Raw genomic sequence first — 27260 nt, 5'->3', positions numbered from 1 at the left:
ACAACACAAAAATCCCTTCAGTTCTCTTTTGCTTATTTTTAAATGCTTTAATTTTTTGCTGACATCAAACATTGAATATTAATTTTTACTTTTATCAATGGAAAACTAAGCAGCTGAGAATTCACCATAGTTATTTAAACAAGACACTTACAAGACATAACAAATGACCCCAACACTCCATATATCAGTCGGGAATCCAATCTCCTCGTAGTTCACAACTTCTGGAGCAATAAACTCCGGTGTTCCGAACATCACTCGTAGACTGTCGCCTTCCAAATGACGCCGAGCGAGGCCAAAGTCAATGATTTTGATCAGATTATTGTCTTTGTTGATACATAGTATATTCTCGGGCTTCAGATCCAGGTGTAAAATAGACCTTAAGTGCATGTACTGCAAACCCTGACAAATTTGTCGCATGAAATGTACGCAATCGCTCTCTGTCAACTCTAGGTCCTCGTCAGCCACGCGATCAAAAAGTTCTCCTCCAGCGACACTGAAATAAAATTGGCAACTGTTATTTATCCTTCTCTTTAAAAATAAATTGAAATTCATAGATTCTGTCAAAGATGAAGAAAATGTTTTTACTGTGCTAAGATTAATTTCAGCCTGGTAAGACTGACTTGAAACAATTAAATTATTCTGACATTTCTCTGGTGTGATCTCCGTTGAATTACTTACTATTCCATCACGAGGACAACACTTCTTGCTGTCTCGAAAGCATCCCACAACATCAGAAGTTTGGGGTGTGATAGTAAATTCATGATCTCAACCTCCTGTTTCAGATTTTCCTTCTCTTTTTGAGTGCGGCATTTGACAATCTTGGCTGCAAATGTTTTGCCTGATGTTTTTTCCAAACATTTGTGAACTTTTCCAAATTTTCCCCTGTAAATGAAATTTTTATTATTATTATACTTTCATGTTAAATACTGAAATCTGATTGGTTTAGACGCAGTTGATAATCTGTTCTATTACCCTCAGCATTAGCAACACACATAGCAATGGGTAACACAATGAATTGTTACATGCACGTAAATTATGCGGATACGGTTCACTGTAGAATTCACGTCATTTCTATATAAAAGAAGTAAAATATTCTCTACAATTAAGACATTCAGTATAATAAAATAAATGGTGCATATTTGGGAGTCAATTTCAACTGTTACCCTCCCAAACAGGCACTATTTATATAATGTATTATCTTTATATCATTGATCTTACAGTGAAAAGACAAAATCTGTAGATCTTTCAACTTTTTCACCCCCAATCTTAATTTATCATTATTAATTATATTCAGCTTACTTTCCAATTGCTTCTTGCAAGTCATAATTCTCCTCAAATTTCCTGTCCTGTTGAAGTGCCACCATTTTAGGTTCAAAGGGCAAATCTTCTTCTATAATAAAATTTCATAACTGTATCACTTTAAGCTCTTATGCACATACTTAAGAAACCCCCACTGCTTAATTACATGCAAAACCTTTTGACAAATTTAATAAAATGAAAGTTAATCTATACTAGTATATAACTTAGGATTAACCAAGTTTCCACACCGCTAGGATCCAAGAGTAAATTTACAGTTCTATAAATGCCCTTACACCCAATGGAATCAGAAACTGAGCTTTTTGTCAATGTTTGCCCATATACCCATCTAGTTAAATGATCTCTATATGTATAGGATAAAGAATGAGGTTGACCAGAGATATTGTGGAGTATCACAAGTATGGGGTATGTTTATATATGCTGTGTATTGATGTATGTAGATTTATTACATAAGGCAATGTACTAATTATACTGCATAGGTCAAGTTCAAACCAAAAATGCTTAGGTGCTTATAAAGTGTACAACAAAATCATAGATAATGGTCAATTGCGATGATATCAATAAAAAGTAGCCTGTATGTATATGTGTAAAGAAAGCTTGCATGGATTTACAAAAAGCAGAAAATATTCAATACTATAAATATTGTTTATCCAAAATACTGTTGAACAAAATATTAATGATTATAGTTCTGAACACTCATACAAGGATATACTTTTCTGGCAAAAATAGAATAACGTCTACAAGAGAAAAGCACTTAATAGGATGCAGTTAGTATAAAAGAGGAATGGTCATCCAAGATAGACTGTCGTTACACACAGGAGAAAATTGAGCATGCCTGGTTAGAAGCAATTACCTGTGGGGGAGAAAATGGACATACTAGACCCCGTGGGTGAGGTCGGTGACATCACAAAAACATCTGGAAAAAGGTGAGGAGCATGTGCATCATATCAGTCCTCAAACACCTACGTTACAATGATTATTGTTTTGCCTCGGACTAGAATGTCGCGACGTCATTGGATGAAACGCGTCACGTGGCTGCCTTACAAATTTCTTTAAAAGGCAAGCGTCAAAATTTATAGGGCAACATGGCGGACGTAACGTTATTTGAACTGATTTTCTACACAAACGTTTGTTTACATATCAAACTTTAGGTCCTCGACAAAACAAAACACTTATTAGGTTTGTTACTGACTGTTTAAAGAAATTTGTGGGGTCGGTAAAGTCCATAGAAGGCTCGGCTTCGCCTCGCCTTCTATGGACTTTACCGACCCCACAAATTTCTTTAAACAGTCAGTAACAAACCTAATAAGTAATATTGGAGGACATGAGGTCCCCACGGTGGCTAAAACTACACTACAGGAGTAATATAGACCGGGGTACCTCATGATGGGGGAAGTGCAACAGTAATTATGCTTAAATAAAGTCATTAACAGTATATTGTAATAGGGGACTATTGCAAATATCATTAGTCTATATAAAAAAAAAATCAAAATATTGAACTGCATAAAATATATATAAATGTACAGAGAGGTTGTAATACTTTGGAAATAGAGATTTCTTTTAATAAACTGAGACGAGGGAAAGACAGCTAATCTATCGCATGCATAAAGCTACCTCTGTCTTTTTTTCCTGGCAAAGAATTTTGTTTTGAAACATTTAAGAATTTTATTTACATTTGCAAAAAAATCAGGCTGCTAACTCAGCCAGCTTATCTATTGCTAAAGTTGATCAAAAGGGAGATAACCATGCCAAGCAAACATGATGTGAACATTCAATCAAGCTCACATTGCAGTTTAACTGTACCAAAATCATCATTAAAATTTCTGTGGAAGTTGATAATGTACACAAAAAAAGTGCAATAGATTATACAGTGAAGGGGTGCGGTGCTCTTTTGTGTAAAAACTCACCATCAGAATCGACAGACAAACGCAGGGATGACCTGCGGTCTTTGGTGACAATGACAGATGATGTTTCGCTTGGATTTCCAAATCCATGCTTGTTTTTGGCAGTCACACGGAAAAAGTACGGTGTGTGTGGAAGTAGGTCAGCTACATGGTACGATGTACTCTGGAAAAAAAAGAAAATAGGTTTTTACAAGCCTTCAGTGATACTCAATATTAGCAGATAAGTGGAAATATGTAACATCTACATAAGAATCAAAGAATTATAGATTCTAAATCATTTGATGTTGTTCACTGACTTTATGTACTTTAACTTTACATACAACAATGCTTTATGACAATTCATAAATCTCCTCTAATTCATCAATAAAACCTGTTACAGGACTTTCAGATTTATGACAGTGGTGTGTACACCATCACAGAATCACAGATGTACGAGCTTCTGAAACAATGAGTGAAAAGTTCCCCGAGAAGACAGAGAGATTAATCTATAGATCTATAACATCTGATGAATCACACCATTTACATAGCCATGCATGCCTATTGTTAATCATTTGCACTAGAAATTCTCCTTGGATTCTAATCTGTGTCTTTTCTGAATTTACAAACAGGTCAGTAGAGATCAGAGTTATTTCCCTTGCAGTGTGACATCTTTACCACATGGCACTTTTCTGTGCAAGCCACCTCTCTCTCTCTCTCTCCCCCCCCCACCCCAAGGATGAATAAGAATACTTACATGGCACTGTTCAGTGAGGGTCCCCCCCCATCCCCAGGGGGTGAATATGAATACTTATATGGCACTGTTCAGTGAGGGTCTTCCCCTATCCCCAGGGTGAATACAAATACTTACATGGCACTGTTCAGTGAGGGTCTCCCCCCCCTCCCCCCCAAACCATCTGGGGTGAATACTTACATGGCACTGTTCGGTGAGGGTCTGCCACACCTCTGTCTCTGCCTCACACATCTCCACCCTGTACCCGGTCACTGGACTCCCCCCATCTGAGGAAGGGCACCCCCAGGACAGGATCACTGAGCGCAGGCTGGTGTCCGAGGCGTAGGGTCGCCCAGGCACCTGTCCGGGCACATCTGTATTCAGAAACAAGTAAATATCTATACATCACATTTACAATTTCCAAAAAAAAATTATTCACTCTATATTTCATAAATCTGCTGTGTAACTCAATCAATGTTTAAAGTAAATGGGAATTTGCAATTCCTTACTAAAAAAAAAATTCTAAAACTTTTTCAATCAAGCAAATAAAAATTATTAAGAGAAGGACCAAATCCAATTGATTACTGTAAACGTACAATATTTAGCTTTTTCAATATTTAGCGGATTCCGAATATGAATTTGATTTAGTGCATTTCTGAATGTACCTATTTATCTACTTATATATTTTACATTTGGTGATGAACTTGATTTAGCAGACCCCATTTTCTGCCAGAAACCCTAAATAGAATACACAGCCAAATGTAATACGTTTACAGTACCTCTTCTATGGACAATGATATTCATAGATTTTTTCTACTATTACCGTGTACATTGACGGTGGACATTGCTGTTGCCTGGCCGATGCTGTTCTTCACACTGATCTCGTAGTTCCCGGCATCAGTGACCTTGACCTGAGGGACTGTCAGACGACTGAAATGTTCCGTCGTGCTTATTGATACTGTGTCATCTGGAAAGAATATAAATTACCTTCAAGTTTTAAAACACTGAAGATTCCTAAGATCCAATTTGACTTAGATATAACAGTCCTTGGTCCAATAATAGCAGGAGAGTTCCAATGTTACATAGAGTAATCACAGCCTTTGTGACTTATCTAGTGCTAATAGACTATGGAATTATTCCAACACAGCAAATATACACTTCAACAGCAGTCACACAGGATAAAAAACAGGAATATTGGCATATTTGATAGATCTGTTTCTGTGGTGATGTCCAACAATGGCTGACACTGTTTTAAATATAGGGAAATATTTTTTGTAACTAGAGTTGCCTACATTGCCTCTGATACACCCATGTAAAATTTTTTGTTACTAAGTGAAAAGTTTATTCTTCTCTCTTCAACGTAATTACTTCCCTGCTTTGCAGTGCACTACAGTAACTTTCACAAGTATACTTATTATCCTGTTGCTTTAGAATTCTGTTTTATCTTCAATAAACAAAATCTTGCATCAGAGAAACATTTGTTTTCTAATTGAACTGATGAACAACATCTCCTCTTAATTAAAACTACGTCTTTGAAGGCTGGATTTCTATAACAACAAAGAGCTCTGTGATGATTTAAAGAATTATCAAGCACTTGCTTCATCTTTATGAGTTCTTCACCACACCTATGTGGGGCTTAATTTATTACTAACTGGTCAAAACTCTTAAACATTATTTAAAAATTTTGTTGAACATTTCTGGTAAAGACCCCTAAATTTTAATTACCTGGCTTACGATCGGTTGTCCTTCTCCCGTTTTAACGTGACTTTTATTTTTTTCCCCCTGACTTTCTCGATGTCCCTGTGATTTCTACCACCCAGGTGAGCACACCAATATCAATTAATCACTTGATTTAATAAGCCACGACACAGAACAGCCATCAATAATTCACTCCATACACAACGTGTCAGAACTATCCCAAGGAAAGTGCTGCCATTACTCAAGCCTACATCTTAAGAGTATCTATATTCCCAACTTTCTCAGAGAGTGGAGTGATTCTTTTTTTCCTTTCTGTGCTGATAACAGTATATATTTTCCCCTCCACAGCTAGTTCTGCAGATATCACAGTGTCCTTGTGCAGAATCTCTATCTGTTCCCACAGTCTCACCAACCCTCCTCTCCTCGATAACTCTCTCACAGTTTAATAAAACATTAATACTTAGTAAATTCCTCTCAATTACACAGATAACAACCTCAATTACACAGCTCAGATTCCATAAATTGCTCTTCCTCAGAAAAGTCTATTGTTATTGCATCTACGGGTAAATACTTACACATAAACTGCTGAGTGAGGAGGGAAGTCACCCACTGGGTTGTGTTATAAAATGAATACATTCTGCAATGAATGCTCATTGCCTTGATATTTAATTTTGAATTGCCAGTCATATTCTTAAACTTTGAACTAATAGGGCTGGAGCATTTTACCCCTTTGTATTACTCTGCTCCTCACCTGTTTTCAGCAACAAGCCTCGTTTACGCCATTCTATGCTGGGTTTTTCGTCGGATGTGAAGGAGACCTGGATGGTGATTTTCTGCCCGGGGGTGGTGCTGATCTGGGCGGGGTTGATTTCGTGGATGACCGGGGCTTCCAGGGTGTCAGCAAACTCGTCCTCCGTACAAGTACTGTCGTCTTCTGTTGTTTCTTCCTTTTTCATTCCTCCCTCTTCTTCTGACTGGTCTGTCGTGCTCACTAATTCTATCCACACAAAAATTAATAAAAATATGTAGTTTCATTTATAAACCATTATCACATTTGTAACCCCAATGCACACGCTATCTGAACCATTCACCACCCCCAGTTACCACGTATGATGTATTTTTATTATGCGATAATTTTCACCCAATTTACCTTTGACAAACAGATGACAACTAGAGGTCTCGGAGCCTGAACTGTTGCTGGCAGTACATACGTACACTCCGTCATCTTCGGGGTAAGCTCCTGCAATGACCAGTCGGGCAATGTGGTCGTCATCGTAGGTCATACGAAAGAACTTGGACGGCTGTAAAACACAATTCCACTTGATGACAGCAGGTCTCAATATAATCCCAGGTAAAGTGTCCGTAAAGGAACGCTGGCTATATTCGCTAATTCAACAATCCAAGTATTTAAAAAATGTCAAAACGTCTACTGTTGTAACTTACTACCCACAAAAGGCTTCCCTTATTGATTGATTAGACTGAGGAATTGTGAAACACATTAAATTTGAATGCTGTAGCTTATCATTTAACTCTTTCAAACCTAAAACTTTAAAGTGTCAATATATTGTTCACCTAGTTGCGGCATCTAAGGACATATCTATTCCAAAGTCAGTTAATGAGATAACTCCCATCTATTGCTGCAATCCGTCCTGAACTTCACAAGACAGGTCAAAACATCAATATATCCACAAACAAACACTACACAAAACCTTATCTAAGTCTCGCCACCAAATAAAGACCCTGCAAACAACGGGACTAAAACAGCACCAATAGACGCAGTCACAGCTTGATTCCAAACGCTCTACTGGTTGTTCTTCTATAATGTTTTCTTTGCACGTTTACTGAAACTAAAGCCCTGGATTTTTTTTATGATTGTACCCTTAAATGCATATGTCACTAGACAAACCAGTAATTTAATAATTTATCCTTCCTGTCGCTTCAGAGGGAAACATAACAGATTAAGAAATTCAATACATGTCTTTGCTTTATAAGGTACATTTAGCAAATACCCATCATGTCAATCTGATATCACAGAACATTAAAAGAAAATTACCAAATCTAAAATTTGAAATGAATTAAACCTCTCTCTTTCTCTCTCTCTCTATATATATATCTTGGGCCACCATTAAAAAATTCTTTGTTCACCCAGAATTTAATTGATCTTTTTTTTTTTTATTTGAAAATTACAAGTTGAAACTATTTTCATTATTCATGTATTACGAAATGATCTGTGAGCAAATAAAAGATGATACCTAGGATGTCAAAAATATCTGAACTGGTCCTTCGGGGAGGGCAATCGAACAGTTTTTAAAGGTGGCCTCACCAACCCTCAATTTTAATATAAACCAATTTGGATTTCTATTTACTGAATGTTTGTCAGATTTCTCGTTTAATGACATTTACTTGGAATCCAATTACTTAAAGTATATTTGATGATTTAAAAATCCAACAGTGCTTTTTCTGTACAATTGAAGATTCCATTTAATAATTATATCAAGAGCTGACATTACCCATTCAAAATATATTAAGAGTTTTTTCACCTCCTTTGTTGAGTTAAATAAGACTTGACAATCTACAAAACTATCTGGTAATCGCCCGGATCAAACCGTTTCATTTTATTCCACCACAGAAACACCATGCAAAACACTTCATGATCATTCAAAACTACACTGCTGGTTTTGTGTTTCGTTTAAATTTCATTTGTCAGTTGCCTGGGAATTGCACAAGAGACTGTTTAACACAACAAGCTCTTCCCTAATATACCCACTTTGACCCAAAGTAACGAGGTGACCACTTAAATCACATAAACTGACCTCAGGCAGACATACTTAACATTTAATGGACAAAATTTACAATCCTGTACCTCCATAAATTACATTTATAACGAGACATTTATTGTTACATTAAAACAATCTTGCAATCACTCTTATAAAATTCTTTGCAAAATAGCTTGACCTACCTTGATTTGATTGTTGTTCATCATCCACATGATTTCTGGACGAGGCACCCCAGTGACATGGCACTCCATGGTAACAGACTCCCCCTCCTTGACCGATTTGTCCCGCAGCAGACTTGTGAACTGGGGGGCCTGGCGGTGCCTATTTTCCACGTAGCTGACATGCCGTGTAAGAACGTGTCTAAAATCTGTTGTCTTTGGGCTGGACGGAACTTTATTGTCCTTCGTGTCATACTTACTAAAACTGCTGCTTGATCTTTTCTTCCTTGACAGAATACTTCGAAAATCCTCTGAATTATTTTCAGGTGTCTTTACACTGCCATTTTGAGATGAATTTTCACTGTGTTTTACGGTTAAATTTAGGTTAAGTTTACTCAGCGGTGGTCTTGTTTTCTCTTTAGGTTTCGTTGATTCTTGAGCTACATTTTCGACTGTTGATTCAGAGTCTCCATTCAACCCTTCTTTGTCCTGACTGCGCTGTTGCCGTCTTGTTCTCCAGTCACTTAGAATGTCACTACTTTCATTTCCAGTTTTATCCTCGGGAGAATCTTTCAGACCATTGGTATTTAAGTTTTTTCTGTTTGCAAGAACAGTCCTAAAGTCTTCCTCCTGACTGTTCACCACTGCCGGAGAGATGTCTGAACTGGTTTTAAGTTTTTCATGAGATATTATTTTGTCTGTTCCCACAGATCTTCCACTGTCAGTCTTGAGACTGTGTGAAGTCTCTTCCTCTTTGTTATCAGCTCTGGTTCTCCCTCCATTGTCCTCCCTGACTCTTGTTGTTTCTGGTTTCAATGATATATTATTCTGACCCTCAGGTCTCGCATTACCTGTTTTCACTGGCTCAAATACTGGAATGTTAACAATACTTGTTGAATCTGGTGGAATATAGTCCTTGTAAGCTGGCGACTGTCGCCGTTTCTGTCTTCGTTTTGCCAGCAAGTGTTCGATGGTGCCTTCATCAATGACATCACTGAGAACTGAAGGAGGATTGGGCTGTGTATCTATATGTTCTGTTGGGGTACCCCTTTGGACATTTTCTGTGGGTTGGTGGAGCTGTTTATCTACTTTCTCTGTTAGTGTACCCCTTTGGACATTTTCTGTGGGTTGGTGGGGCTGTTTATCTACTTTCTCTGTTAGTGTACCCCTTTGGATATTTTGTGTGGGTAGGTGGGACTGTTTATCTTCTCTTTGAGTTGGAGTACCCAATTGGACATTTTCTGTGAGTAGTTGAGGTTGTGGTATATCTACTTTCTGTGAAGGCAGAGCGCTGTGGACATTGGCTGTGAGTTGAAGATCTTGGTTGGAGACTTGTTTCATGGTTGGCGAGGCTCTTCGCCTCCGTTGACTAGGGGATATTAGTTGATCTTGATCCCCTTTATAAGTAGTCCTATCACGATCTTTCTGATGATGAATTAAATTATCGTTTGTTTCCATTTTCGGAGTGTCATATTTGAGTTTTGTTTCACTAGCACTATTTATGGGTGTGTCATTGTGCACAGATGGAGACTTGCGGTCAACAAGTCGAGATTTGGTTGGTGTCCTGTTGTGTATTAAGGTCTCCTGACCACCTTTAACTATTACAGGTGATTTCTCTCTGATCACTGAATAAGAGTTCTCCTTGTTCATCACAGGTGATGCTTCTTTTGGCAAAGAGTTCCTTTTTCTGTGTAACACAGACCTATAATCAATAGAACTGCTAGAGTTGTCTTTCTTGGCTGGCGGTCCTGAGAAGGAGTTTGACTTTCTCTCGTTCTGTGTTTTCACTCGTTCCTCTCTCGACTTCTTTCTCTGAGACAAAACCTCTCTGAAGTCCGTCCCCAACTCGGGGCCAGCCGAGAGCTTTTTTTCTCCGATTTTGCTGAGATCTGTGTTAGATTTGTGTTTTAACACACTTTTATAGTCAATCTTCTCAGAAGATGCTACTTTAGATTTTAACACTCCACGGAAATCATGAATTTCATGACTTTTTTGTGGTTTTTGTTCAAGTTCTCTTAACTTTTGTAGTCTTTTAAGCTCAGAATCTCCATGGAAACTTGAATTTTGAACTTGTTTTTCTTTATGTTGGGAAACTACAGGAGAACTTGTATTCATTGAAGACCTTTTTTGTTCTAGTTTTTCCACAGCAATCCGTTGCACAGTTCTGAAATTCAGTAGTTAATAAACTATCATTCATTTGTAATCATTCATACTTAGAATGTCTTATCAACTCTTCCTCATTAGATCTAACGCTTCAGAAATTATTAGATCAACAAATGTATGACGTACTTGTGTTGTGTTGGTAACCTGTTTGGGGGATTGCTGGGTAAGTCCGAGTCATTGACAACAAGTCTGGTATCCATGGATATGACCCCTGCTGGGTTGGTCAGCGTACAGGTGTATAATCCACTGTCCTCAGGGGTCACGTTTCGTATTTCCAGGACACACTCTTCTCCATATGTGATCTAAAGGGAGACAAATATATGACTGTACAACATTCTGTATTACAAACCAATATGCGGAAATATGATAAAATGATAAACATACCAAGGAATTTAAGATTCTAAAGTGCATTGTAAAATTGAGAAATGTGAATGATCTATCAGAATAAAATATTTCAAAGAAAAATAGGATACACTTTACCTTGTGTCTTTCATCATTGTTGATTGTTTTTCCGTTGGTTTCCCACTTAATACTTGGGCTGGGGGACCCAGTTATCCTGCACAGAAATATAGCAGTCCCTCCCGCTTTAACCTCCACTGTGTGTGGCTTCAGTATAAAGTCTGGTTTCTGCTGAGCTTTCTCCGTTACGTATCCAGAGTCAGATCTTAAGCTTCTCTCCGACTCGGATTCACAGGTAGCTGGTGGAAAGCTTGATTCGGAGGATGTGTTATATTTCATGCAGGGTTGTGTAAAAATTTCTGTACAAAATTGTCAAAATATGTCTCTATCACAGTTTGTGTATGGTTTTATACCACATAAATTAGAACATAAAATTATAAATAAACAAATAAATCACTCAAACAAAAGAAAAGAAAAAGGAGAGAAAAGATAAACATGCATGGAATGTTGTTATTGATAGTTCAAAGAAAAATAAGAAAGAGAAAAAACAAAAAGAAAGAAAAGAAGGATAAATAGAGTTTAAGTTTAGAATTTTCTGGCTGAGCGGCGTCGGTCAGATTCTGAAAGATATAAGTAAGAAAGACAGAATTAGACCTGCGATCAGGCTGTCAAAGAAATGTTTTAGATGGCATGTCAAAAGCATTGCATTACGTTAAATTACATCTCATTTTTATAAAATTGCTACATTTTAAAGAAATTTTTCTGTTTAAAAATGTATATCATTAAGTCTAAATCATATTCAGAAATGCTGCTTTTTTTGATATGCATGCTCACAAAAAAATAGAACAAAATTTCAGTAGCAATCAAGCGATCACAAAATGAATAGTTCATGCAATGCTGTGAACAACAGGCACCCCAAGGACATTTCTGTGACAGTGACCTCCATTGCTGGCCTGGGGGTCCCTACCTCGGACGTGGAGGAAACAGAACGTATCTGTGTCCCCGCAGTCATTGTACGCCTCACAAACAAACTCCCCCGTGTCCTCCGGTAAGACCTCGGGGATGATCAGGCGATGAGTGTTACCATCCGACTTCATCTTAAACACTGGGTCTTCAAAACTTATCTCCCTTTCCTTGTGAACCCAGACTATTTCTATAGGAGGGGTGCCTGGAAGGAATATGCCACATGCTCATGCAATTAAGACATTTAATGCTATGCAAAAGACTGTACAGGTGGAAAATCATGACAATTAATCAGAGCAATTCTACAAATGTCACTCCAAAAATGAGTCAGCATTGCATTACAAACAGAACCAAGCCAAAAGTGACTAATTAACTACATTCAATGGTAATTAAACCTTAATTACACCCAAAATTTTTAGATGAATCTTTAAATTTTACACAAATGAACTTACATCAAATATTAAAAATTCAATATTTTCTCATTCAAACCTTGTGTATGTCTGATGTCCCTTTGTAATATATCTATCTCCAGTTAATTCCTATATTCTTGTAAACAATTAGAAAAAAACCAGACCAGGACATTTGAGTTGTATGTCTGAAGAAACTGCCATTAACACCTTCAATTGGTAATTGCACCCCAAGGGCTTTGTCCTCAGGGCTTATAATATGAACCCTATTGTTTTGATATTGGTGTTTTTCACTCAATTTTGTGACAGAACTATTATAAACAGGTTTTTTTTAATTGGCAAGGATAACAATTAGACAGAAGTACTTTACAAGAAATTTAAGCACATGCTATACAAAAATCTAGATTGGAAGAAGAAGAAGAAGAAGAAGAAAATCATGCTATTAGACTGTTTCAAAGAAATTAATCTACATTTAGGAAAAAATGAAACTGCAAATAATTTATACTCTTTAACACCCCCCCTTAAAAAACTAACTAAAAACAACACAACACTTATCAAACACAACAGGCATTTTCTGCAAACCTTCTGAGGCCTTGTTGCCATGGATACTGACCTTCGACCTTCACCACTAGCTCCACCCGGTCGCCATCATTGGCCTCCATGTCGACCAGTTCCTTGACAAACACAGGGGGTTCCTTGAAATCACCAGTAGCTGAGGAGGGAGCTGTAATAGGGTGTACAGTGGGATTAAGAATTGCTTTTAATAACATTTCTAGGTACCCATGTTTTAGAATGGACCATATAGAGTGTTCAGGAAGTATAAGGAAAGCACGATTGCTCTATAACTTTCTGAATACCCATGTTTTAATCTGGACCACACAAGCCAATTCAATAATGTTACCACCTGGTTTGGCATTTTCAATCTTATTAAGATTTCGAAGTTTATATAACAGAATTTAAATTTAAAGAGAGTTCACAACACAGGTATCAATACAAATAGTGTAAGATTGAGTGAACCATGAACATCCATTTTTTGTACAAGCTAGACCATCAACATCCATTTCTTTTACAAGACCATGAACATCCATATTTTGTACATGACCATTCATTTTTTGCACATGACCATCAGCTACATTGAGTGAATAGCAAAGTTCTCCTCACCTATCACAGACACATTAGCTTTGATTTGATCTTGGCCTGCCTCATTTTCAGCTACACACTTGTAAGAGTCCGAATCACTTGTCTGCACATTGGGTATTGTCAGTTTCACTTTTGATCCATCGAATTCCATTTTGGTTGTTCGACTTGAGTGAATTTCCACGTTGTTTCTGTACCATTTAATGCTTGGTTTAGGATATCCTGAAAGACAGCAATCAAGTTCTCTTTTTACTTTAAAATTTAAACTCACAAGGATGTTATTATATCTAAATATATTCATTAATCTTCAATCATTTTTTGAAGATACCACAATTTAATCGTCAGTACCCATTTATTAGCTCACATAGGAATTGGAACGTCATATGTGCCACATATTAATTAAAAAGTGAATTTTAAAGCAAACATTGATTTTTTTCTGGGCCTTACTTACCGGTGACAGAGGATTCAAGAGTCAGTTGATCCCCGGGCGCTAGTGTCTCATTGGTCAAAGGAAGAGCAAACTTTGGTGGAATAGATCTAGAGCCAGCCACTGTAAAAGAAAGCAATCATATCACCTATGTGACACAACAAATGACAGAGTATCAAGCTCTTCTCTGTCCCCCTAACAAATGCATGGTCCTCTGTACTTTCTTGCACAGTCTTACAGGTATCTCTAACAGGTGAACACCCAGGTGTACACACTACATGATCAAAATTCTTCACTCAAAGTAAACATCAAATCAATCATTTGAATGCACTTGCAGTGCACATATACATAATAAAAGTGAATTTAGGCACAATGAGTCAAACAAAGCACCTCATTCTGATGCACTGGGTTGTGAATTCCAATTTTCATCCCACAAGATTTTCACAAAACTTGATCAAATTACATCATTCGTTAATGAAATCAATGATTTCTCCTACCTGTCCTGTACAGTAAGTATTCCAGACAACAAGTTAACAATCAATCATTGATAGGTGATCCTCTATCAGAATCATCTGTACCCTCCACAACCAACAGGAACAAACCGTCTATACACTGTGTACAGTGTTCCTAGGATGCTAAAACACCGACACTTGTCCACAATCCGTGAAGTGTCCTTTTCTCTGTTTAACTGCTACTAAGTTATAATTACAATGCTATTCAAGACCACTTCACCATCAAAGAATATCTTTAGATGACCCAATAAGGACACAGAATATGGTATCCTTCCAACATTTACACAAAAACTACAGGCACAACATAGACCGATTTAAATCCTTCAGCCCGCGTGGATCAATTCTTCTTAATGAATCATAGTTTTTTTTAAAAATGAACATGCAGACGATTCAATATTGACAGTGACACCAACACATCAATAATACATGGATACCTCAAGCTTGTCGGTCTTATGTAGTAGGCCCCAAATTATTACCCTAGATTTAAAGAGCACTTGAGTTGAATGAAATTGCCAACTTATATCCGTCATGAAAACATCCTCCAGTTTTTTCATAGTAAACCAACCAAAGACATAACTTTTTTAAAATCTAACATTCGTAAGAAAATCAAACCCATTTTGAAGATTTTCTTATAGTATACTTGTTCAACACCAGTCACAAAGCCCAATTGTTTACAACAAGTCTTGAAAAGTAAACCTAAAAGTGCATTGCCTTCAAACCTTTCACAACTGTTTTCGTTATCTGATGCATATTCAAATAAACTTTCTAGCTAAATCGTAAGAGCAAATATTGCATTGAATCATAGAAAAATATCAGGTATGATGTCATTAAATAAGGATGATCTACATTCAGAATAAAAAAACCCCACATACATGTTGAAGTGCACTAATCTACAAAGCACTCTACTGTGCATATACCCCACTCCTCTCCCTTACTCCTGAAGGACAGCTGAGCCTGGGTCTTGACTTCCCCTCCAGTGTTGGACACTGTGCATTCATATGTCCCCATTTCTCTCTCTGTGACCTTGTTCAAGGTCAGACGAGCCAAACGACCATCAAATGTTTGCTTGGCAAAGTACCCAGAATTCAGTTTGCGACCATCTTTGTACCATGTTGCATTGGCATCAATTGCATCTATAAGAAAAAGATAGTGTTTTGCTCTACATTCCTTATAGACATCTTACAGCTTAGCCAAGCATGCTTCAATCTCTCAAGAACAAAAAAATCCACTCTCTAACACGGTACTGAGAGGTAAAATCTCACTTTTTAATGTCTTAAGTGGCAATATTTTATGACACTTACTGGAGAATTTGCACTCAAGGACCACCAACTTCTGGTCGGGGGTCAGGATCTGGTCAGTGAGAGGGATGGCTACCTCTGGGGCCACAAAGCCCTTCTTAAGCACAGGTTTGGGTTTCACTGTAATACACAGAATAAAACTGATTCAATACAACATGTAGAAAAAAGGCATCATTGTGTTCATAATTTCATTAATAATAAGTTTTCATGTTTGCTAATCCATGGTAAATGCATTTTATTCTGATGGTTTAATTTGTGCATTGATAGAATTTGTGGAGATGGACATGAATTACCATGGACGTCAAGCTCTGCGGAGGCCTGGGAACTTCCAGTGGCGTTCTGTATGGTACAAGTATACTGGCCTGCATCCTCTGACGTCACATCACAAACCTCCAACCAGTGGATATCTTTATCCTGGTAAATCTGTGTAAAACCACATGTAAAACTGTAATCTTAATGAATCCAAGGCTAGTTGTGGGCTGAAAATCATGCATCTCAAAGAGTCGTGACAAGTGTTTGAAGTATATTGCACTAATAGTTTGATAGAATCAGCATGTACTCTAAATATTGTCGTGTAAGTTTATTCATTCTACTTGTCAACAGGGTCATACCGAGCTCTCAAAAAGCTTTGATTTGAATTTCCTGTTCTCTGAAGCTATAGGGAATATTTTTGTTGCTACTGATTTTATTACTAAACATAGTTTGAGGAAATCCTCAATTTCTGACACTTGTAAAACTTGGCACACCCATTAAATTCAACACATAAATTGTTAAAATTTAACACCAAAATACCTGTTTAAGATTTCTACTTTTTCAATCCTTAATATTATTCTGCTAGAATTTATTCATATATTTTACAACACAGATCTCTCTAAATATGGCCTGTATCAGACTCTGGCCGAGTCAAGTGTCTGTGTGTGTATACGTTGTGTCTGCTGTCATTGGACAGTACCTTGTGTCTTCTGTCATTGGACATTTCCTTGTGTCTGCTGTCATTGGTCAGTACCTTGCGTCTGCTGTCATTGGACAGTACCTTGTGTTTGCTGTCATTGGTCAGTACCTTGCGTCTGCTGTCATTGGACAGTACCTTGTGTCTTCTGTCATTGGACAGTACCTTGTGTCTGCTGTCATTGGACAGTACCTTGTGTCTGCTGTCACTGGACAGTGCCTTGTGTCTGCTGTCATTGGTCAGTACCTTGCGTCTGCTGTCATTGGACAGTGCCTTGTGTTTGCTGTCATTAGACAGTACCTTGTGTTTGCTGTCATTGGACAGCACCATGCCGTTGAAGGTCCAAAGAAGCTTGGTACTGTGTGGACCATCGTATGAGGCCTTGAATTTCGCCGTCTGCCCTTCATCAACAAACTGTCGTCGGGGCTTGGTGATAAACTCTGGGGCTTTGTCGGGTTTGCCAGCCTTACGGTCCAGAGATTTCCTGTCAGCTGACTTTCGATCTCTGACCAGCCTCCTGTTAAACCAAACATATGTCAAATGTAAAATCCCATCCATAATATTGTTAACTGAGCAGCTCTCTCATATCGTAAAATTTTACTGGCATGTAAAATGACACTTTTATCAATAATTTATGAGTTTAAAATGAAGTCCCCAAATTTCTAAATTCATGATAGATTTTAAGAGTCCCTTTAGGGGCCCCCTTTCAATCAGACAGGAAAAAGACAGCTTTGATCACGGATGTCACTGATTATTTTCGCTGTACAAAAAATAAGTTACATGGTGATTTCCTCCTTAGGTTTATATACATTTAAAAGTCTTCAAAATATTGACTTTAAAGACCCCTGTATTACTAAACACAGCCACAAGAACAGTTTCTTATAATGTTGACTGACTTTAACGATGACGGAGCAAAGCTTCTATTACACAGAACAATAGAAAACCGACCCACTGTTCTTTGTTATCTTTATAACTAAGGCGTCAATTACATTTTGTTGGATCATAACACCATTTATTTTTTGACCTAACAAAATATTAGTACTAGTATTAGAGCCCGTTTTCCTTTATTTGCATAACGTGACATCATACTTACTTTGAGACTGGATCCACGTGGAACTCATCTGAAAATACACACAGAATGCTTATTTAATTCACCCAACCATTGCAACAGACAAGGATATTTATTGAAATATATTATTTCTTAATGTATATTATTTGTGTGTTGCTATTTGAAGAAGACTAAAATGTTTGTGGTCTGTATCTGCTTAAGCACTTAATTTCTAACCAACTAGTTCTGCAAGTCATTTACTGATCATATTGTCAATACATGTACTGACTTCACAACACTTAATGTACTGCATCTGCTAAGGGCATGCGTTAAAAAAAACCTGTAACAATAATCCTGTTTAATCTTTACAGGTAACATGTTGAAATCTGTGATACAGTGAATGTTTTGGATACATCATATATTATATACTGACAGAACATTTATAACAAAATGTTCTACAGAGATGTATCATTCTCTGTGGCAACTTATAGGAGAGTTAGATACTAATGAATGTCCTAACAATTGATCAAATGTTACAGGATAATAGGATCTATGTTTGGGATCAGATTACTGGGATCTGCTTCAATAGAAATCTAAACTTACATGTGTGGTCAGCATCAACACTTCGGGCCTGACTTCCACCTGTAAAAGATTAAAAAAATACATATATCAAACTAATATTGAACCAGTTACAAACTCAAAAAGAAAACATTGACAGTCAAAGTACAAACAACAAAACACACTCAAATCTGACAAAACTTTCTTCAAAGCATAGTTCTTTGAATTGTCCTTTTGAAGGAATTGTCGTGGCTGGGAAACACTTCCCATAGAGCACTAAGGAATGCCAAATTACTAGACAAATCATTGATCAAACATAAACTTTCAATTTTATCACAAAAGGCATCAAGCGCTTCATCAAGTACTTAAAATAATGAATGGTAAAAATTAAGTGATACCAATTCATAATCTCCACGGCTTAAACTTAAAACTATTACAATGTCATTATCTGATAAATTTGAGGATCATTTCTTTCATCTCTTTGTTAATATCTTGGCGCTACAACAAAAGTTGACTTTTAAACAATCTCTGTAAAATATCAACCATTCATTGAACCCAAATTGTTAAAAAAAATCTTGTAGTTCGACCATAATCAACATCTGACTAACAGTCCACCTTTACACCAAAATTTCTTATTGATTCAAACCTTAGCTATGTGAACAATCTTTGAGCATAAAGGCCACTAAGAAAAAAGTTTATATGGGGGTGGAAGGTGTTCTCTTTGCTTGACACTACTCAGACAACTGAACCATTTTTGGTGTTTATTACCCATAACACCTTTTGCTTTGTTTTTACCTGATTTAATCTTTCACACTTTAAATATTTAATAACCTCCATTTCATTACAAGCAGAAACAAGAACAAGCAAGACTGAGGCTAAAATTATATATATATTTCTTACCCTTTATATAGTTCATTTGTGTACACTATATGTGAATCCAAAAGTTTTTTAATCCCAATATATTATAGATGCATTTCTACATCCCAAACATAACACAACACATATAACTGAGGTCTTTGATAGGTGAAGAGAAGTCTTGACTGCCTCATTAAAGTCATATTTATATAGAATGAAAGAAGAAAATGGGGCACTAACAAAAAACGTCTGTCAAATGATGGAGTATGTAATTTATAGGAAATTACTTCCATCTACAAATCTGACTTCTGAGATATTGGACCCGACTTCTAAATTTCAAGGACCAATAACAAAGCTATCGAGTATGAGACAGTAGGGTTTTCTGAGCATTCATTCCCTACTACCCAAGTCTGTACCCAACACCTGGGGGCTTAGTCTACACTCATCCAAGGACACCAAGTTCAGTGACTCTGGGAGAGGAATTTTAATTTCATTTGGCATTATGTGACATAATACTTTAATTACAACTCTGCCATTGATGAAGCTACAAAATACAATAAGCCAAACAAGATGGATATTGATGGTGAGGGCCAAACAGCCAAGAGGATACTTAAAATTTTAAATAAAATCTCATGGCCAATACAAAATAAAGAAATCATCCAATGAATGCTTATCAAAAATGTAAGATCACTGTGTCTTTAGAAACTTGATTTCGCGGGATTGTTACAAACTTTTAAGTGTATAATATTCTGAAGGAATCCTTGTCATTCTGAAAGTATGGCGGACAAAGTGACAGCTTTATGGTATGTGTTTGTTTCAAGTCCGTTCCCTGACTGTTAATTTTCTCATTAAGAACACATTTCACTTATGTCCCATGTATTTTCTTTTGTTTTAGAGGCACCCAAATACAATTGAAAATAAAATTAATGTATCATATAATTCTAAATTCTGTCCCTTGGGGTTCACAGAAAGTGTGTGTGAATTAAGATGATAGGAACCATTCCTCACCTTATTTGACTGTATTACATAAAACTACATCATTAATGCATGACGATTGGAATGTGGCCCGGCGGTGAGAGATGTCATTTCTGTTGATTAGATGATTACATTTCCTTTTTAAATAAATTTGTGGACATAAAAGAAATTTGTGTGATATATAATCTAAAATGTATCTACATTATTTTGATATCTTTAAAAATCTGTGCAATTCAGTCAATTGTATTAATATATTTTTGAGAACATTAGTAAAATAGATCTTCCAAACAGAGGCAAAAAATTAGGTTGGTGATTCACAAGAAACTGTCACGAAATCATCTGTTTACAAACCACGAGCCCGCCATGGAATTCCCCAGCCTACGAAGAGATTGCACAACTGCCGACAGCACATACTACAGGACACCAGACAAAGAGGGACTACGGCCCTTCACACCCAATTCTACGGTGTTTCAATGAAAGAAACCAGTGATCTCTCAATTAGTTTTCACGCCAAATCACAATCACTTTACATATTTCTTACACTTTAATCATTGCTAAACATACAAATCTTTAAATAAACAGGTTAATATTCTGAAGGTTTAAATCGCCTTTGTGTATTAAACATTTCACCAGCACTTGTCCTTTGAAACAATTGGCATTATAACCCAACGGCCAGAAGGACAACCCATTGGGTCTATGTTGAAGTCTCTGGTTTGTTTTGAAGGATTAGTGGCCATTACAAGTCCTTGAGCACACAGGTATTAATGAGGACAGCAATTGACACCCGCTGTCTACCCAAACACTACAGCCATGAGAGTCCATTGTTGACTGTATCCAATTCAATTCAATTCAATTTATTTTCACTCAAACCGTCAACATGACGGTACATGAGGTACACATATATATATATAAATATTTACAAATGTATGTATAGAGTCAGAGGTACATGGACAATACAAATTAGAGAGAAAAAAAATATGAGAAAAAAGTACAAATGTTCAAGGAGGACAGACTGATTCAAAAATTTCATTTATAAATAAACAGAGTTTTTTGAGTTTTTTAAGTTTTAAAGTAGACAATAATTCACAAAATTTAAAAGTGTTTGGTCTTACACAAAATCTAGGTTCCAAGTATTTTTGTCTAATACATGAAAGAGCATTACATTCTAATATAAAGTGCATTTCATCGGCTATTTGATTTTTATTACATAATGTGCAACATCTTTCATTAAGAGGAATGCCTAACCATCTACCAGTTTCTACAGGAAGTCGGTGATTCGACGTACGGAATTTAACAAGAATTTTTCGAAGTTTTGATGGCAGAATACTCAAATATTTTTCATATCCAAAAATAAATTTGAAAGTTCTATATATATGACCTTTTGAAAAATTTGCAATATCAGCCGACCATTTCTGCACAAACTGGTCTTTAAGCCTTTGCTTGACAGCATTTGTAATCCAATTAACATTTACAGTACATCCGAGTCGCATGTTATTGACTACCTCTTCTGCGAACTGATCAATCATCCTTAAATGGTTGGTCAAAAACTTCAAATAGCTTAACTCAAATTGGTGCAGGAATATCTAACTGTATAAACTGATATCAATACCTAACTTTGTACATTTTGATATCAATACTGATATATCAGAATAAACTATATGAATCAATCCCTTTCTACTGTCAATCAACTTCTAGAGGGAGAATTTATTTTTGACAATGTGAATATAATAATTAGCGTATACATCCCTGATTTGAAAGTTCAATTCTCATAAAATGTTTATCAGGAAAAGGTTTCTAAGAATGAACTATGCCTAATAATTCAAAAAAAAAATCCTCACACACCCAGTTTGTGCTGGGAAGACTTGAAATAACTAGACTACAGATGTCAAGATGTCATATAAAGAATATGTGGCATCCTTAAGTACTTCAAGGTGACCCATTTAAAAATGAAATATCATGACATTCCTCTGAAAAAATTCATCACCATACTAGAATATAAACACACCATCAACCACATCATATACTATCATATCAGTCATTTACAGTCACGTTATTAAGAACGAAAAATTCAAATTGGTTTCATAGTCATGCATATGGTCTTAAACATGTACCATATAGACCCCCCTCCCCCCTAAACCTACCTGACATAGCCGTATCATCCCATGTAACAGACGGTAATGCACACACTTATCAGTGGCGAGTGAGTTATTTTACCTATCCCTCCCCAAACAATGCATGCCACGGAGTGTATAGTCACTAGGACCTATCGGCCTGCAGCCAAAGGAAGTACCCGTGACATAGAGAGGAATCTGGTGTCCCAGTACAAGTATTGTGTATCGTATTGTGTATCGTATTATATATCACTGTCATACTTAACACCCTGCACATAATACTCATTGAAAACAGGTCAACCAGAGACACCTGTCTATGTAACTAGGTATTCAGTTTCAAAATTACCACTTAAGAGATGATGTTTTCTTTGATCCAATAGAAAACAGAGATAGGATTTTGCTAATGACACTGTGTAGAAGGTCAGAATTTAGCATAGAGAGAAAGACTTAACTACATGTATATAGCTGCTTCAGGCAACCTAGAGAAAAGCTCAGGACTATTATAAAACCATCAAGGGATTCTACGCACATCAAAAATATAAGAAGGAAATGATGAGAGTTTATGGCTAGAAAATTGATAACTTGCCTCCATAAAAAAATCATCACACAAGGGGCTTAGACGTGATTTTATGTGCCAGACATAGCCTCTCTCTGATGGGTGACCATATCAGTAACACCTGCTGAGACTATGTCCACTACCTGTAGTTCATACCTTAACAGACCACAGTACAGACATGTTCCATTTTCTTTGTCATATTGGCCAATATTAGGTGAACATGCATGCATGTTACCTTGAATTGGAATTTTCTCCTAGAAACATGGACCTTGTTTAAGCATTTCAAGAGAGATAATGGAATGTATTGATATTGACTACTAGGTATTTTAAATTTAAAACATATTGAATAGATCTAATTAGGCAGAATTTGTTTATTTTATGTTTACTTGTTGAAACATCTATTGACCATTTAGCTTACTAAAATTAAGGTTTATTCACTTATATAAATTAACAATATGAAATTTTCTTTCATAACTGACCAACGGTAGGTAATCTTGTGTCAATAATAAATATCGAAAGTCATAAGGTCGTATATGTTCAGCATCAAGAAATCTGATAAGATATGACCCTACTTCATATCACCCCATGTGTACTTAATATGTACTGCATATACCCAAACATTTCTTCTACATAAATCCATCTCCCTATCCGTCAATCCCCAAATTAAAATGCATGTACTCCATGCACACTGTAAACCTGCCATGATCTAGCAATAAATACATGTTTACTTTGTAAATTTGTGTGATATTAATCATGTTTTGAATAACTAATCATTTTTATAAAATTTACAACCATGCAACTCCACAGCAAAATGTATTCAGCAACTGAAACACAATTCCACTGAGAAATATACAATTACTTCCGTAAACTTGATCTATTAGGTGTTAGTTAGATGAACTGCTGCAGTAGTGTGTTTTAGATTTCAGGAAGTGACAACAAAAACCACAGAATTGTGTACTATCTGTAGATGATCCAAGAGGTCATGAAGAGTCGAGGCGGACACCGCTCCTAGAACCCCACCCCCAGACGTGGATCCAGCCTGACCCCACAGTATTAGTACAGGTCATTTCAGGACAGATCGTCAAGGGTCAGTCAGGACATCATTCCCCCCCCCCCCCCCCCCCCCATTTGTTTTCTGACAAGATCAGGGACAGGTTTTACATGATAGTGTCAGGAACTGCTGATGATATTTGGGGATCTGAGTACCCTGCTAAACCTACAGAAATGTTCTCATTTCTCTTTAATATGTTTGATTTATGGTCCTACATTAGCCTTTTTGGTGATCTGTGATAACAAAGCTTGTATGTCTCAGAAACTAATGGTCCACACCAGAGAGAATGTCTCCTTGTACCATTAGGATACATGTCTTTTGTCCCTCACAGCAATTTTTTTATCTGCACTATATGTCAATTTAAGTGCCTGGATAAATTTGTAGTCAATTTAAGCTCACAGGAAAACTAAAAAAAAATTTCCTTATAATAAAGCGAGCATTAGAGCCCATTAATATTTATGCATGCTTAACTCCATGTTGTGAATGTGCATGTCAATTTTCTAAAATTGAAGTTTCTGCTCACGATCTATTTGTGTCCAGGAATGTACCAACTGCATTGTCTCATGTACCGTCTTAATTTAGAGGACGGTGATTCACGGAGTCACTTCCTACAGGTCTGTGTCTCAGCCTCTGTCAGTTTGCACCTGATGATACACCAGGTCATGTTACCTGTATTACTATTTGTCAAAAAACAAACAACTCTGGTCACAATGCCTCCGACCCCAGTAATCTAGTCCATCAAACTACACCCCCACATCTTTTATAATGTATGGTACTAATTGAAAATCAGATTGTCAATCATCAGATATTAACATATCATTTCATTGTAATATATCTTTAAAACTGTTTTTTTTTTTATTCATTAGAGGATCTTATTTTTTAATAAGATAACAGTCGGGGAATTTAGTGGCAAGTGATTTATTGCAATATGGAGTTTACAATCGCTGGTTAAAAACTTTCTCCTAGTTCAGATCACCTTCAGTTGTTAAATAATGTACACAGTATAAGTATTAAAGACTTACCGTCTAAGTTCACATATATGGAGGAAGTATAGATCCTTTGGGGCTTCATTTTGATTTCATTTTAAATCCATAATCCATAGAAAATAACGGTTTCTGACATATATCACATGCCTTTCTGTGGTAGAAAACCCATTCTATGACATGTTTATTCCAGGACACAGTTTCTTAAAATGAAAAAACTTTTAAAAACACAATCTGGCTGAAGAACAAAAGCCATTGGAATATTACACAGGTTTATTTGGGGCCAGATCAACCGATACACTACAGACCCACAAATCACATTGTGGTAAAATTACTACTGCTCTTCCAAAGAATGACTATACTATCACCATTACACTTAAGAGGGGGCCCACTGAGGGGCATCCACTAAATCATCCCGCATTATGCTAATATGTTTTGAGCAAAAGAGAAAAAAATATATTTTTTTGACAAGTGTCTGTCTTGATTCGACGGAGTCCATTAAAAAAATTTTGTTTTGTTTGCTTTATTAAATTAGAGTTTTTTTTCTTTTAGTAAAATAGAATACAACGGAACAAGTTTTGTTTGATATGCATAACTCCTTGGGCTGCACCACTTACAAGGCTTTCTGTGATTTCAATAAGTGCTGCGGGGGAAATGGTTATACACACACCTTGACAGGTGAAGCCATTCTCAGTACCACAGAGTGACAAGAAATCAATCACCTACTGCAAGAAGATATATGGTATCACCAACAAAGGCAGATCTATAATAAATATTTATAGACAAAATATTAGTATCAATCACCATTGATAAAATCAGGTCACTGAGATCGCAGTTGATTTTTATCTAAATCACCTCGTTACTTATATACATTTGCCAGAACTTGTTTACTCATACCATACTTTAAACTCTGAGCTACCTCAATCTTTTTGTGCACCACTTAACAAAAAGGTCTCTTTTACAACTTGATCAAATACACCTCTCATTTATTTTTGCCGAGTGTGAAAATATGCAAAAAATTTCACCTGCATTCTTTCCTAAATTCCTTATCTGAAAGCACCTTAAGTTTATTGTATACAGCAAATAACTTTTGCTTACAGGTCAAATATAGAGGTTCCTAAGTGACAAAATTACTGCTTTAAAATTTTTTTCTCTAAATATAGTTGAAAAAGGATTTTTAAAAAAAAATGTAGTTTGCTATATTTGAAATTCTCATAAGGCTTCCAGAGTTGTCTACCCTGAAGATAGAAAGTCTTGCTCGGCTGTTAATTTACAAGGTATACAAGGGTGTTTGAACAGGGGGGGGGGGGGGGAGGGGGGGGGGGGGGGGCGGAAGCAGCAATTGTCACCACAATTATTTAGCCAAAAATGATTGAAAAAAATGAATAAAAAAAAATTTTGTTTAAAGGAGGAAATTTTTTAAAGTGACAAAGTTTTGGACTGATTAACCTTATTTACACACAAATCATGTGGAAAAAAATAATACCATTAAATTCTTCCGGTAATTTACTGCTCATTACATTATCATCTCTTTACTTGCCTCAGACGTACTCTCAAACATGCTATCTGACCTCTGAAAATGAAGCATGTTAAATTCACGTTGAGATCAAGAGTAGCCATTTTTACAAAAGAATATCAAAGAAAGGTAAAGTGACGATATCTGTAGTAAAATGTCAGAGGATATTTTGGGAATCAAATATTTGTACAGAATGCGTTCAGGTATAATATTAATCAGTCCAAAACTAGCGCCATAAATTGCCGTTTTTTTACTATGGAGGCATTGTATCTCCCAGGTCGTCAATCCGAATTTTTTCCAACCTGGAGCTACAGACCCTGACCTACAGCTATACCTGAACTCAGTGTTGGTCATACACAGATACTCCAAAACAAGGCAAAGTAGTGGACCATATATAGTTTCTGGACATGCCAGTTTTATGTTTGCGATTATTGGATATTGACGGAGAGAGAGATGTAAACATGTGACATGTGGTCCAGGTAGCTTTCATGAAGTCATGTACAGACAAATGCTATGAAGGTCTCCGAGTATTATATAGAACAGATTACTGCAAATTTAGCATGGGTGTACATGCTGCGATAATAGGTGTGCCCTTATAAATAGTTTAGCTGCTTACAGATCAAAAGTATATAAAAGCCAAATGTTAACAATTCAATTTGCACAGAGAGAAAGACAGGCCAAAATCAAATTCTGCCCTGGATCTCTATCTTCATTAAAGGCATAAACACATCAGCTAGCATACTGTTTTGCTTCCTCTTTAGATTAAGTTAATCGTAAATTAAACCAAAT

The 27260-nt window shown here is 36.5% G+C and overlaps 1 protein-coding gene across 5 annotated transcripts in view; it reads right to left on the bottom strand.

The window, feature by feature from the left end:
• Window positions 1-27260, bottom strand: part of LOC128191973 (titin-like) — a 259892-nt gene that overhangs the window by 2855 nt on the left and 229777 nt on the right. For all 5 annotated transcript variants that reach the window (XM_052864366.1, XM_052864367.1, XM_052864369.1 and 2 more), the window contains 22 exons: window positions 18470-18508; window positions 17912-17939; window positions 17119-17335; window positions 16163-16292; window positions 15873-15989; window positions 15507-15704; window positions 14084-14182; window positions 13657-13854; window positions 13109-13219; window positions 12093-12293; window positions 11207-11484; window positions 10853-11028; window positions 8588-10727; window positions 6779-6929; window positions 6380-6625; window positions 4754-4897; window positions 4132-4304; window positions 3225-3384; window positions 2171-2233; window positions 1300-1390; window positions 679-882; window positions 152-493 (listed from right to left, as the gene is read on the bottom strand). In XM_052864366.1, coding sequence (XP_052720326.1) covers window positions 152-493; window positions 679-882; window positions 1300-1390; window positions 2171-2233; window positions 3225-3384; window positions 4132-4304; window positions 4754-4897; window positions 6380-6625; window positions 6779-6929; window positions 8588-10727; window positions 10853-11028; window positions 11207-11484; window positions 12093-12293; window positions 13109-13219; window positions 13657-13854; window positions 14084-14182; window positions 15507-15704; window positions 15873-15989; window positions 16163-16292; window positions 17119-17335; window positions 17912-17939; window positions 18470-18508 — 5506 coding nt within the window. The remainder of the gene's footprint in view (window positions 1-151; window positions 494-678; window positions 883-1299; window positions 1391-2170; window positions 2234-3224; window positions 3385-4131; window positions 4305-4753; window positions 4898-6379; window positions 6626-6778; window positions 6930-8587; window positions 10728-10852; window positions 11029-11206; window positions 11485-12092; window positions 12294-13108; window positions 13220-13656; window positions 13855-14083; window positions 14183-15506; window positions 15705-15872; window positions 15990-16162; window positions 16293-17118; window positions 17336-17911; window positions 17940-18469; window positions 18509-27260) is intronic.

This window comes from Crassostrea angulata, chromosome 7 (genome assembly GCF_025612915.1).
Source record: "Crassostrea angulata isolate pt1a10 chromosome 7, ASM2561291v2, whole genome shotgun sequence".
Classification (NCBI taxonomy): domain Eukaryota; kingdom Metazoa; phylum Mollusca; class Bivalvia; order Ostreida; family Ostreidae; genus Magallana; species Magallana angulata.
This window is presented reverse-complemented; position numbering and strand designations above follow the sequence as displayed.